This window comes from Girardinichthys multiradiatus, chromosome 18, assembly GCF_021462225.1.
Source record: "Girardinichthys multiradiatus isolate DD_20200921_A chromosome 18, DD_fGirMul_XY1, whole genome shotgun sequence".
Classification (NCBI taxonomy): Eukaryota; Metazoa; Chordata; class Actinopteri; order Cyprinodontiformes; family Goodeidae; genus Girardinichthys; species Girardinichthys multiradiatus.
This window is the reverse complement of record NC_061810.1, coordinates 9,086,714-9,101,790: the sequence shown is the minus strand read 5'-3', so window position 1 is coordinate 9,101,790 and position 15,077 is coordinate 9,086,714. Positions and strand designations below refer to the sequence as shown.

Below are 15,077 nucleotides of genomic sequence, written 5' to 3'. Positions count from 1 at the left end.
ATGGAACTGTCCTCTGTAAGATCACCTTTGCTCTGAGCCCAGTAACGTTTGGGGTTTTTAGTTCACATACAGCTTTCAGTCTTTTACTCAGGTCAGTTTTCTGTTATGGTGCTGTTTTATGACCAGTCTTATGTTGTTTTTTTTGAGGTGTCCAGTTTGTTTTAGTGTAAATCGTCCCAAATGATCAGACGTCCACCTCCATGTTTGACAGATGGCATGAGGTGATATGCTGATGCTGTGCTTGGAGCTGCTCATTGTGGTCACACATCTACTCCTAGGTCTCGTCTGCTCAAAGAGCAATATTCCAGAGGTGTTGTGGTTTGGTCGGATACAACATGCGCAAACCAAAGACATGCCATGTTCCTTTATTATTGACTGGGCTTTCTCCAGGAAAACACGCCATACTTTTTTAGTTGCTTTCTAACTGTTCTGTCATCAACATGTTAACTGGGTTTCTTACGATTTCTTTGTTTTTTGACCTCTTTGGTTATTTCAAGCTGTGTCCTCAGCATAGACATTTGTTCAGGAGTAAAATACCTTTTAAGGAATGGATGTTTCTTTTTTTTTTTTTTATCAAGCATTTATAACGTACTTTGTTTTCTTACCATGACTGCACTAAAATGATTATTCAATAATATCCCACATGGCTATACCACTAAATAATGAATACAAATAACAAAATAAATCTGCTGTCAGGAAAATTCAAGATCATTACACATTATTACACACGGTATGGTTTTATCTATATAAAAAAGTGTGTTTTGTAAATTTTTGTGATTTGAGTGCAAAAGTAACAGCTTACCAAATAACTTGCAAATAAAGATCTTGGATAAAGGGCTGAAGCAACATAAAGACATTCTAACATTTCCCTTCCACTTGGAATATAATTAAAAATAAGCTTTAAAATACATACAAACACTCAAATGTATCCTTGAATAGATGTACTTAGTGCTGGACAACTTTCATTCTAATCACAGAGATCATGCAACATTTAGAGTTATTTGTTTAGACAACACAATATATCATATTATTTTTTCCATTTATTCAACATGGAAAAAATATTCAAATACTTATGTTATTCAAATAACATTCAATTCAATTCAATTCAAAAATACTTTATTAATCCCAAAGGGAAATTAAATATTGTTATAGCTCATATTATGTAGGTTTCCTCAAAGAGCCGTTGTAGATGCTGATGGTTGTGGGCAGGAAGGATCTCCTGTAGCGCTCCGTCTTACAGCAGATCTGAAGAAGCCTCTGACTGAAGACACTCTGTTGTTGTAGGACAGTCTCATGAAGAGGATGCTCAATGTTCTTCATTTTATGAAGAATCTGTCTTCCCACAAGAGGAGTCCCAAGAACAGAACCAGCCTTCTTTATCAGCTTGTTGAGCTTTTTTAAGTCTCTGGTTCTGATGCTGTTTCCCCAGCAGATGATGGCAGAAGAGATCACACTCTCCACAACAGACTTATAGAAGATATGCAGCATCTTGCTTCAAACACCAAAGGACCTAAGCTTCCTCAAGAAGTACAGTCTGCTCTGTCCCTTCTTGTAGATGGCTTCACAGTCGCATCTTCACTCCAGTCTGTTGTCCAGGTGAACACTGAGGTATTTATACTCCTCCACCACCTCCACTTCTTCTCCCATGATAGAAATAGTTTTTGACTTATTCCTGTTTCTCTTAAAATCTACAATCATCTCCTTTGTTTTAGTCACGTTCAAAATGAGATGATTGTTTCCACACCATGCCACAAAGCGGTCCACCACCTTCCTGTACTCATCTTCTTGTCCATCTCTGATCCACCCCACGACTGCAGAATCATCCGAGTATTTCTGCAGATGACAGGAGTCTGTCTTGTACTGGAAGTCTGAGGTGTACAGAGTGAAAAGGAATGGTGAGAGTACAGTCCCCTGTGTAAACTTTATTAAGTAATAAACTTTTAGTATGATCTCAGTATTTTCACTCAGTAATTTATTAAGTATTATTTATTATTACACTTATAACATAAGTGACTTTTTAAGGCATCTTCCTTTTGTAAAGCTAATGTAACTCTGTGTTCTTTGTGTGTGTGTGTGTGTGTTTTTTTTGTGTCATTTTTAAACAACTTTTCAAGAACTTTTCAGCAAGCAGCCAGAGGTGGGTAGTAACTAGTTACATTTACTTAAGAACTTTTTGGGAAAAAAGTAAAATTGTTTTACGGCACCATACTTTTTACTTCTACTTGAGTAATAATATTTTGCAGTACGCTACTTGAGTAAAATTTCAAACTACTCCTCGAGATGCTTTACTGAATGATAAAGAAACACTTTCTAACCAAAAATCCACTGAACACAGAAACACGTGTCTCTGTGTTGAGAGACTTCTGGTTTGTATACAAGCATCATTGTTCTGAAGTTATTTTCTGTCTGCTGAGCCTTTTGTGCCACTTGGACGTCAAGTGAATATGCAAGAAAAAGTACATAGCATCACTGGAGGTATTTTGTTTGAACACATACAGTACCTACTCTAAATATTGGTTTCAAAAGTTTTATGTTGTGGAAAACTCAGATTTTTAAATATGTGTTTCTTCTGCCTGAATGTCTTATTTTGTCACAATTTGATTTATTTTACTCATTTATTTTTAGTTTATTATTATTATTACTATTATTAAGTACCAGAACCTGTACATAATTTAATATTTTTGTCTGTATGATTACATAATTTTCCTAAATAATTTTTAACTCTTGCATGAGTTACTTTTTGGATGACTACTTTTTACATTTACTTGAGTTAAAATATATTAATGTAGTGCTACTCTTGCTTGAGTATAATATTTGGCTATTCAACCCACCTCTGCAAGTAGCAGAGACATGTTTGAAATGCTGTAAGTGTTTAGGTAGTTGGCGAGTGTCAAATAAAACTGCGATACGTGACATCATGGGGTTGGGTTGGGGGGTGGGGGGGGGGTGCAGCAGAACAGGGTATTACAGTATAAGCTGTGTTATTTTCTAATATCATTGGGAGATATTTTCAGACTTTGTCCCATGCATAATGAATGCACGACAAACTGAAGAACCCAGATAAAGTGGAGACATCGCAGTGTGTCATCCGATTTCTTACCACAAAAGGGCAGCAAAGAGCTACACATCGCATCTCACTATCAACCAAGACCATCAAGAAGTACTATGCGGAGCATGCACAATAGCACACTCTTAACCAGAGTTAAATGGTGGTATTTGATGCTGTTAAGACTTGCATGATGGAAATGCATGATCAGATTTTGCAGCCATAAAGCAAATTACAGCTGATTTTGACTGGATTTGGACTAACCTACTGAAAAAACATGTTTAGTGAACCTCACCAGAAAAGTAGATGTAAGTCATGTGGCATTTTTCCTGACCTATGGAGGGCAGGGTTATAAGACTCTCTCCTCATAATGTTCTCATTGTCTGAAATTTGCTAAATATGAACTGGGCTCAAAGGGAGCAGGCTGTGCAGCCTAGGTTGGGTCCAGCATGCTTCCATTACTGCCCCTCTTATTCAATTAAATGTACCCTAACTCGTTCCAAACCCACACTGTGCGTAATCTCATCACCAGTGATAACCATGTAATAAAAAGCACATTGAACTTGAAAGGATACCTTAGGCGAATGCGTATAATTATGGATATCAAAATATAATCATTTGTTTAATCGTTAGTCCTTGCCAAAGGGTATGTAATTGCTTCAAAGATGTATGGCTGGAATTGGATTGCAGTGCCTGGGATCTAACCGGTGACTGGGTTTGGCATGCACATAAAGGCAGGACCAGGGACAGGCCTAAGGGCCAGCTTCCTGTTTTGCATGTCTGTGCTGTGGCCAGTTGGGATACTTACTTCACAAATCTTATTATTTAAAGAAATTGTGGGTGATGGAATGTGACATTTTAGCAGCTAAACACCCAATGTGATCATCTATTCAGACTGACTAAAGAATATGTCATTGAGTTTGGGGATTTTGTCTCATGCTCTTGCTCTGTTGTGAAATTCAAATATTTTGTGAGAGACGTTTTGGTATCAATAAGCTCGGTGTTTGACATTTATTTCCGAACGAGGTTGTGTTTCTATTACTGTTAATGGCCTGATTTTTAATTGGGTTTCAGTGATTACATGTCTCACCCCCTCCCCAGAGGCTGGATAATGACCATTAGTCTGAACTGGGTCATTATATATCTAACAGTATCAGAAGAACAGGTGTTGGACCTTAATGATCCCAGTGGGAATTCGGTTTCATCTTTGATTAATTGGAATGTTAACAAAAGAGGAGTTATCCTAATAGCCTCTTGTTGCCAGCCCTGCGGAAGTGTTTAGAGGTCCAAGAGCGGAAAGGGGTTTTAAAAATAGACTCCATCAATGCACGATGGGAAAAAAGTCCTGCCATTTAAATCCCAACAAAGCAATTTGTAGCTCATAATCAAGTGAACGGAAGCATTTTATCTCATTTCCCCTTTACAGTATAAACCGGTGAGTTTTCTGTCACATCCACGGCAGGAAGGACCACGGGCCTAATGCCGGTGCAGGCTGACTGCTGCTGCTGTGTTTGTTTGTTTATGCAGTTTCATTGGCCCATAGTTATGCCTCAGAGGTGATTCAGCTTTTATTCAAGGACGTGAAGTAAAGTTGGTAATTTGTGGGTTTATTTCCGAGATCTGAAGAGAATTCTTAAATATGAATAAATATTAAGTATAAAAATAATTTAAATTTCAATCGAGCACATTAATTATATAATACCTTGTAAATAATCCTTCAACATTAACAATTTTTTGCTTTAAATCCCAACTGCAGATTTTCATTAGAATCTAATCAAAGATGGCGGTCCATCACCTTTTGAGAAAATGCTGGATGACTTGGAGTGAGGCACATCTGTTTACAGATGTTTTGTCTGATTCCCAGAGCTGAATTTGATCTATCTGTTTGTTTGAATGAGTGTGCTGGTATGTCGGTCAGTAGAAATTTTTATTTTTTATTTTTCCTTTGTCAGGACACTCTTGTCAAAGAGATTTTTAATCTCAATGAGGCTTTTCCTGGTTAATAGAAATAAACTGTTATTCTTGTTCATTGTATGCGGTGTGCAGCAGACGTCAGTTTACAATACCGTTATGTTCCTGTTGAAGCAATAATTGAAATTTGTTTACAGCTTTAACTAGCTGTAAACTCATTAAAGTTGTTAAGTGCTGTTGCTGCGTCATAACTTGTTTGCCCACTATAAAAAGGGATCTGGGGGAAGTGTTAAATATAAGCCATTAAAATTATTTAAGTTTTATTTGGGCATGTTATTTTGTAAAAGTAAAGTTAGGTTCTAACATAAACGACTTTATTTTTAAAGCAAATTCTATCTACATGTTTTGTTCAGAACTGAACAAAGGATGATGGCTCAACGAACCGTTATTCTCATTCATTGTTTGTAAAATCAGCTGCAAAAATCCAACTTACCAGCACACTGTAAAAAATATATCTTAAAGGGTTTTAAATCTTAGCCATTAAATTAATTTAATTGAAATGAAGCTGTAAATGTAGTGTTTAATAAAGGTTACATTTTAACGACATTAACTATGTTTTTGTGTTGACAAATCCTAACAATATTTTTGATTAGAATTGAACAGAAGACGTTGGTTTAGTCAGATGTTATTCTAATGTGTCCAGCACAGAACAGTAAAGGATGTGCATCAAGAAATTCTTGGTTGTTCTTCTTCTATGGTTGTATTGTAGCACTATTTCTGATGGGAATATCAATAAATTTTTGAGCTTGAAATATATATATATTAACCCACAAGCTTATAAGAAAGAACATTGGAAAAAATAAAAACAAAAACAATAGGAATGCTAAGCTAATATTATGAAGTTGTTTAAAATGTATACATAGTGGACATTTTCACCGTAAAATAAATTAATTTTGGTGTAGTTAGTCATTATTTATGTTTCTTGTGGTAGGTTACACCACCTGCTGGTACCAATGGATAAATGCATTACGCTAAAATCCACAGATCTGTTCTAGAGCTTCCAATGTGTGTTCAAGGCACCATTTTTTTAAACAAGTCTCTCTTGCAAATGGGATCTTGGATCTTAGTGGGACAACTTATAACTACAGGTAAAAAAAAAATAATAATTTGATGTAAGTCAAAATACACACCACAATGCACCGTTCTAGATTTGCGTTCCCCTTTAGGCTCCTAAGTTTACATGGGTTGTACTATTATTGATGAATATGTCGACTTAAAAAAGCTAAGAACTGTCATAACACTTCTGGTCAAGAAAGTTTTTGGTTTTGGGGCAAGATTTGTATCTGTTTTTAGCTAGTTTAGCTGCAGCGCTAATGCTAAAGTCATACTTACTAGTTAGATGAGGGCCGTAACCCTAAACGGGCACATCTTAGCTGTAGTTGTCAGGGAAACAGTTCACATCCCACTTCAGAAGAATAGATTTAAAAGGCGTATTACTGATTAACGATTTCTGCCATTAATCACAAAATAGATTTTTTCTCTTTACCACGGTGGACCAACCAGATCACCTAGACTCTTCTGGACTCATTAAACTTGTTTGCCTGCACTCCTCATAACTGCAGCTGTGAAACTGTAGTTTTTAGGTCTATTTGTTATTGATCAATATGATCCTGTAGGTTTAATACTTATATTTAGGAACAGGATAATGAATTAAGAAATTTTAAATATGTTTCTTATCCTGTTGTGTATAACCTGTTCATCCTGCAGATGTTTCCTACTTCTATTTGATTAAGAAAATCTACACTAAAAAATACTACCTGTTGTGCCCAAAGTTTAAATCAACATAAAACAGAATACTTAACCTCACGTATTTATTTAATGTAATTTAATGTAGAATAAATGTAGAATTTATCTAATTTTAGCTGTTAACATGACACTACTGCAATGAAATATCAATTATAGTCTATCCAAAACAAACGCACATTTTAGTACAAGAACATGCTCTTTAATAATCTTTACCAGGGCCTGACCACCTGTCAGACTGGTCTGCATGGCACATGTGAGGTCTAAGTGGTAATGAAAGGTCAATGCGTGATGGTTTTCTCTGTGCTCCTTGAATAGATGACACTCTGTTGTATTTATAGACACTGGATTTCTGGACATCGGATGAACCTTTTGTCGACCAGAGGCCCAGTTAACAAACGTATGTTCCTATTTATAAACGGATCAGCATACTGTACAACAATTATTTGGGATTATTGAAGAATTATTACATGTAATCCATTGTTTCGTGCGATTGTCATTGAGATAGGGATCAGCAGTTAGTGAAAACATCACGTAGATCACCGTGGACAGTTGGAGATTCACCAGAGGGCGCGTTCAGAAAATAAACAGGGCTAAATTAGGTCCAGAGATGCACAGATCTGCTGCAGGCAGATTGAACCTTCAGTGTTCATTCTCCTAAAATTGACAGAAAAAAACTCATGTTGTGTTGAACAATTGCCGGATTTTCTCCGAATCAAATCTCTGCATATTTTCCTGTTTGGAGCAGATGTATACCAAACAGTGGTGACCCCCCACTCTCCTTTTCAATGGGTTCAGGGTGATGTGCGGCGCTTCTAGGTGGAAACTGTTGCTCCTCGATCCCAAACATCAGCCAGAATGTTAGGAATTCAATTGTGCACAGGCATTGGGAAACCTGCAACCTGCGTGTGACTTGACCGGCCGGGTCGCATCACCGGTGTCCTGTGGAGCATGCAGGGCTTTCAAACGCGGAACGAGTCCAGGTATATACGCTCCTGCGTCAGTGTTTGTGTGAGACACACAGAGAGAGGGAACACAAAGCGAGGGTCAAATGTGTTGCCTCTACAATAAGTTGACCTCATTCGTCTTGTTGATTATAATCTGTCATCTCTTAAAGCGCAACAAAGGATACAATCATGGTTATTCAGAGAGCGCTCTGCGGAAAAGACGTGGAAAACAAACCGCACATTGCGCTAAACCTTTTCACCTCACGGAGAAATAACAGTGGACTCTGAGAAATATATTCATCACTTTGGTTAAATGAGCTTTTATCAGCATGACCCTCTGTGCAGCGACATGCAGGAAAACAGCAGTGAGTGTTGATCTGAACCTCGCCGCAGGTCCGCTGACATGACGCTGAAAAACGCCTTTTTAGAAATAACACCCAGACCTATATAAACGTTTGTTAAAATGTAATCAATAAGTAAGATTTGTGTAACAACTTGCATGCATTGTATTTGCATAACTTTAAATAGATAGCTAAATAATGTAAGTTTTACAGCTACAGCATACTCGATTAATTAAAGCTGAAGCAGTTTTTTTCTAAATATATTCACCTATTTCTTAAGATCATTTTACTTAAATAATTGATTTAATTACTTCCTGATTATTTCATATTGTTCTTATATCTTTTGGCAACATTTGTCAGTTTATGTTTTGTTCACCAAATTGAATAACATTTTAGCAATTTCTTAATCCAGAATAATCTTACTTAATATTCCTTTAAAACCAGAAATCAGCTTGGATCAGTTGATATCTGCTTCCTCAACAGTTCATAATAATAACTAGTAGCTACTTCATGAGCCAGTTTTGCAGCTGGATTACTGTGCAAAAACCAGTTTGTTGGATGCATCTCCTCTATGACAACAGATACTCCTGCTGGGTCCTCCTTGGACTTAATAATACGAAGCACCTTCAATGTTACTTTGTAAAGTAAGCATTAGTTTTTGAAGATGTAGGGTTCACTGGCAACAACTGCCTCACAGTGAAGAAGCTCACTTTGCTATAGCAGCTTTGTTGTTAGCATTAGCACTGGGCCTTATAGGAAAAGCTGGATATAAACTTCAAGTGAGGGTTTGGATTTTTTACCAGTGAAGTTATTATGACTGATGGTTCCATTAGCTCTAGCATGCAGATGCCAGATCATTGTTAGTTTGTCAAAAAGTGAAACGATCCTCAGAGGTAGTCAGACAGACTTTAACTGATATTTGCTATTTAAAACCGAATTGGACCGAAAATGTTTATATCTGTAGGATATGATGCTATTAGCAGTTCTTAAACTACTATAATTTGATAAGAAATCGTTCTTGATTTTCAGTTCTTTGCTGTTTGCTCAGTTTGCTCACCTGAACAATTTCAGTGTTATTATGCTAAAGTTAGACGGGCAGAGGCTGCAGGCTGCATCCATCCACCTGATTGGCTGAATGTAAGACCTCTGGTACCCTGAACTAAAAGACATAGCTGCACAAATGACATCAGTTGCAAAATCTAAAGTTTTACTCCACTGGATGATTTACATCTGATGAGATGAGATACAGTGACAGTCACCAGCATCAACCAACACTATGTAGCTTAGCAGCATGGACGTTGTTCTGCTTAGAAAATGGTGACAGTCGTGACACACATGACAAAAGCTTCTTGTGAAAGCGTACACATTTATTAACTGCTAATATAGTGTTATATCTGATGGACTGAAACATTTTCAGATTGAGTTTGCCTGAAATTGGTCAAATCTGCAAAGCTGGAGCTGTAGGTGTAGGCCTTCCATCTTTCTGAGGAGTCCTTCGGTTTACTACAACCTCCCTGCTAGATGACCTCTGTCTGCCACAGGTAAGGGAACTACTACTCATAATAACGTCACAAAAACTCACTTTCAAAGAATCCGCACTGTCCCGTGAACTTTTTGCTCCTTCACAGAAACATTTTCCAAACTCAAGTCTTCTTCTTTTAATCTATTGATAGTCTGTATTTACAGCCCTTATAAACATGAGCCTTATCCTTCTCCCCTGTAGACCACACAAAATGAATGAGAATTGGGGCAGGCCGAACCATCAACTTCAGTTAAATTCTGATCAAATATTTTGGAAGGAATTCCTACCAATAAAAAAAGAAAGAAATAATGTCAAAGGCTATTAACCATTACATTTACAAACTGCTTAGCTATAATTTAAATTAATTGTAATGACTAATATTTAATACCTGCAAAAACTCATTTTATAATGGATAGTAAAAAACAGAGTGTAAGTTTAAAAAACATAGAGTTTGAATGTTAATCCAATTCATTGGTTTGATGCTTTCAGATTTGTCATATTTTAATTTAACACATTTTGATGTTATTTAAGATACCTATCTATCTATTTAATGTGTTTTAGATATTCAGAGGAAGCTGAAAAATACATGTGTGATCCGAGGACTATAATATCAGCCCTAAAAGAAGAGGATCGTATTAAAGCCGGCCTCTGACATCGTGAATCTAAACTGGCTTTGTCTCTCTCAGCGCCCAAGACATCCCGTAATCCATGCAGGCCCATTGTTTTCCGGCTGCCTGGCTGAACTGGGAGCCTCTCAACACATTTGCTCACCTGCCACATGGGGCACGTCCACTCTCCGGTTATACGCCTGCGCACACTTATCGGTTTGCCTCTGAGGCTCCGAGTTTCACGGAAAAGTGTTGAAGCGCGCTGAACGCATGGGAAGGAGAGGGCCCCGACAAAAACAAGAATAATTACTGCAGGACGGAACCAGTACGGGTTAAATCAGCTTTCTTGTCTTTAATAAAAACCGAGATTATAACTAAACGAAATTATATTTAAAAAAAAACAACAACAATACGCATCCTATTGGTTAACGTGAAGATTGCCTCTCGTCGAAATATTATTCCTTGTAAAACCCTTTTTTTGTATTTGTTACTTTTTGAGAGCTTGTTTGGAATCCTCTCGCCTTTCAAACGCGTCCTTATCTCTTTATTGTTTACAAAACAATGATGTGAGGAAGCCGAGGACGTACACAGCTCCATGTCAGGCTCGCTTCAACGCTCTGCCCAATGGAGTGTCGGTGTTCCTCCGTCAGACCTCTGCGTGATGACGTTTCATTCTCTCTCTCTTTTTAATTTGGGCCTTTGGAAATTGACACAATAATGAATGAATGAATGAATGAATGAATGAATATTTCTGGTGTTTGATCACGTCTTCTTTTGTAGTGGAATATTTTAGAAACAGACCAAAAAAAAAACCAAAAAAAATAAAATAATAAAAAATAAAAACGTCAGCAGCATTACGCACTTTATTCTAAAATTGAGATTATATATCATCTGTGTGATCTATGGGCTACGTTCATTTATGAGCAACTCCTACCTGACGTTGAAACTATAACTGATCTGTGAAAAGCGGAACAGAAGTTCAGGTGTTTATTAAACCCCTGTAAAAAGGTTCGACATCATTTGAGTTGTATTATATTTAACAAGGTAATACTCACCGCTGCATCATAAGTTGCTAATATTTTGCATGTATTATTTTACGTTTTAGTTGTTACACACTGATGGAAACACCCATGGGTCTATTGAGCTTTATGTTGCTGTTGCTCAGATTAAGACCTAATCTCTAATATTATAAATAGGCATCACGGCTCTTAATATTGTTTGTTATCCAAGCAGACAGTGGAGACAAAATAACAAGCCACCCGCCATGTGTTAATCAACCTGTGGTTTAACATAAGCTGTGACTGTGACCATATTATCAACTCTGTAAAAACACGCGCAAACGCGACCCACTCATGCTCCCTGCAGCACAAAGCCCTTTCTGTGGCGTGGGTGTGTATCTGTTTTGTTTCGTAGAGGATGATGAACTCGTGTTTGACAGTTGGTTTGGAGAAGAAGGGTTGGGTGGAGGTGAAAGCGCGGATACATCTCCTGGCGCCCATTGAATCCTGTTGGAAAACGTTGAATTGTATTATCTTTGAGGAGTTATCCCAAAGTTCATTTAGTCGTGTGAGGATGCGCTGGTGTGTGTTTTATAGGCAACAGCTGAGCAGGAATAACTGTGACTTGATGTAAAGAAAAAAAAAAAAAAAAAAAAAAGAGCCGTGAAATGCGTGGTTATTCCGCAGTGTGGCGACAATAATTATTGGTAAACGCAGGAGAGACGATGTCTGCCTTAAGGTGATTGTTTTTACCAGTGTGTGCTTTATGAAAAAGTAAGCCGAGAAAAACAGTCCCGTTATGGAACAGGGTCGTCAGGGACACCTCAGAGGGACGCGACGGCCGGATTGTTTCAGCAGAAAGAAAGAAATAATATTTCATTTAGAGTGTGGATTCATTTAGTTAGATTAGGATACATTCAAATAAATATTATTGTTATTGTTATTATATTTCGATATTTTTCTTTACCTACTAAACTGACTGTTCTTTATATTAACGGTATCCGTAACATTTTTCTATTGCTGCAGATTGAAGAGTAATATTAACGGTATTTAAAATAATAATAGTAGTAATTACGATAATAATAATTACTGTTATACATTTAATTTTTACTTCTCCTATTAAATGGACCTTTATAAATTAAATCGAGCAGTAAAGTTTTCTTTTTGTAGATTAATCTGACGATTAAGTTAAATCATTGTTATTGTTGTTACAATTATTATTATTATTATTATTAGGACTGATAAAGTAGGCCTCAATACTTTCTTTTTCTTTCAAATGTCCATTATTCCAACATCGGTATGCATTTCATATACATATTACGTCTCATTTAGCGCCATGAAAAGTATAGTAAAAAGGCTGCATTGTACCGTTCTCAGGGATATTTCATGAAATTAAAAAAAACAATATCATATTTATTAATAAGTCATATTTAATAACTATATTTTGGACGTTCATATAAAGCACTACAGCATGGCAAACATATTTTCAGACAAATATTGCATAATCATAGTCATGTACTTCAATATTATTAGTATTTTATTATATTTATGAAGTTGATAAATTAATTAAACCTAACGGGATCGTGGTATATCTAGAAAAGCACACCGTAGGCTACGTTTCTGTTTTAGAAATAATAGAAAAAACTTAGTTTGCGCTTGAATGTTTTCCTTAATATGCACCGCAGCTTGTCTCGGGAATTTCTCTTCATTTCTTTTCTAAAAAAGCTGGCTCAGACCAACACGTCTTCCGTGATTTCAACAAAGTTAAACTCAGTGTTTCTCACAGCCTACAAAGCACAGAACAGACTACTTCACCAGCGCTGTTATTTTAAGAAATGCAAGTTTATTAAGAAATTCACAAACCTAGAAAAAAACAAAAAAAACAAAAAAAAACAGGGCAAAGTGCCAATTAACATGTAACATGGCCCAAGCATGAATGAGAAATATCTAATCACATTTATTTAAAAAAAAAGTTATAATAATTAGAAAGATTAACAGAACCTGGCACTGACTGGCGTCATACTAGAATTTACATCTTTACAAACATATGTAATGAAGAGATTTAAAAAGCCCTGAATTGTATTTTTTTGAATGTCTGATGGAGCTTTTCCCAAAACCTTCTAAAGCCAACAACCTCTTCCGACTAAGACTGACTGTGCAGGCCATGCTCTGTGCAGGTTATTTTAGGTCAAACGAACCCCGGTCTAATTACAAATTCAAGCACTGGTTTAAATAGGGCATCTTATACCCTTATCTCACCGGGGAACACTCTAAGTGAAGCCGTGCGTAAAAGTAAAAGGCCCATTTACGCATACCAAAAAGTTGTGTCTGCATGTCCGCAACAAAAGCATGTTTTTTTTATGTCACGCTGAACAGAACAGAGTTATGGCCATCAGTCCGATGGTTGTGCTACCTGATGTACGCTGATCACTTCCATTTTGTGAAATGGTCTCCCTCAGTAAGAGCTCATATTTCTCCATCGGCTTTCCCATCAGCTGGACCCAAACAGCTCATCAGAACGATCTCTTTAAAAAATACTGTTGGCTCTGTTTTGAAATCACAGGAATCAACTCTCAGAGTCTTCATTTGTACACAGTTTAAATATCAATCCTCGTGTGTAACGCCGAGTGTTTGGTCTCATGTTCCCAGTAAGAGCAGTGCATCATGGAGAGCTCCGCGGGCTGGCGGGAGCAGGCGAACTGCAGTCCGGCTCCGTTGCTGGAGGACACCGGAGGAGGTGCCGCCGTGGCCGGGCTCAGCTGCTGCGCGTGGTGGGGGTGGTGGTGGTGGTGGTGGCTCATGCCGTTGTAAGAGTTTACCATGCTGGGCAGCGTCATGCTCTGCACCCGGGAGTAGGGGTTGTAGGATGACGGGGCCGTCAATCCCTTCACGTTCACCGGACTCACGTTGCCGCCGGCCATCTGACAGGACGTGTAGGACATCGGGGTGGGCGGCTGGCCTAACGACCAGGAGTTGTTCATGAAGCTAGACTGCAGGTACTTGGGTGGGGTCAGGTAGCCGTAGCCGTCCCCTCCGAACAAGGCCTTTCCAGGCTGGAAGTGCGCTGGCGGGGGTCTGAAAGGCCGCTTCATCCTGCGCCGTCTCCTGTAGTTCCCCTTCTCGAACATGTCCTCACAGGCTGGGTCCAGGGTCCAGTAGTTCCCCTTCCTCTCGCCGCCTCCCTCACGCGGAACCTTGATGAAGCATTCATTGAGACTCAAGTTGTGCCTGATGCTGTTCTGCCAGCCTTTCTTGTTCTTCTCATAGAAGGGGAACTTGCTGATAATGTACTGGTATATACCGGACAGAGTGAGGCGCTTCTCTGCGCTCTCCCGGATGGCCATGGCAATGAGAGCGACGTAGGAGTACGGTGGTTTCTGGGACGGATCCGGCTTCTCTGCCGCTTTGTCCTGGTCCGGCTCCTCTTTGGGCCGCTCCTTCTCATTGGTCGTGTTGGTGTCATGGATCATTAAGGCCATTTGGTCCTCCTCCGGACTTTGGTAAGTGGCCATCATTGCGCAACCCAGCACAAGTTAACTCCAGTCCGACAAGTTGAAAAGCCAAACTTCTTTGCGCAAACACAGGATGCTCGTCGAGTTGAAAGCGCAATGCCAAATCCCAACTTTGCATCAAACTTTCTTGTTTCATCCACTGCAAATTGTTGTAGACTGATTTGAAAAGGCGCAACCCAGGTTCTGGTTTGTGAGCTATTAAGCCCAGCCCTTTCTTGGCTGATTTTGCTCCAATGCTCTCTGCGGAGCGACGTAGCGCTCTGTGATTTGCGCTTGGATTCTTTTCCCGCCTCCGGTAGTCACAGTCAATGAAAATATAATGAGCCCCTCGCCACACGTTAAACTCTGGGTGAATTAGTCATAACAGAATAACATGGATAAAAACTAAG

General features: G+C 38.4%; 1 protein-coding gene across 1 annotated transcript; it reads right to left on the bottom strand.

The window, feature by feature from the left end:
• Window positions 1–12,997: 12,997 nt before the first annotated feature.
• On the bottom strand, window positions 12,998–14,868 carry foxl2a (forkhead box L2a). Its single transcript, XM_047390814.1, has one exon. The coding sequence runs from the start codon at window positions 14,689–14,691 to the stop codon at window positions 13,774–13,776; it is 918 nt and encodes a 305-aa protein (XP_047246770.1). The 5' UTR covers window positions 14,692–14,868; the 3' UTR covers window positions 12,998–13,773.
• Window positions 14,869–15,077: the final 209 nt, after the last annotated feature.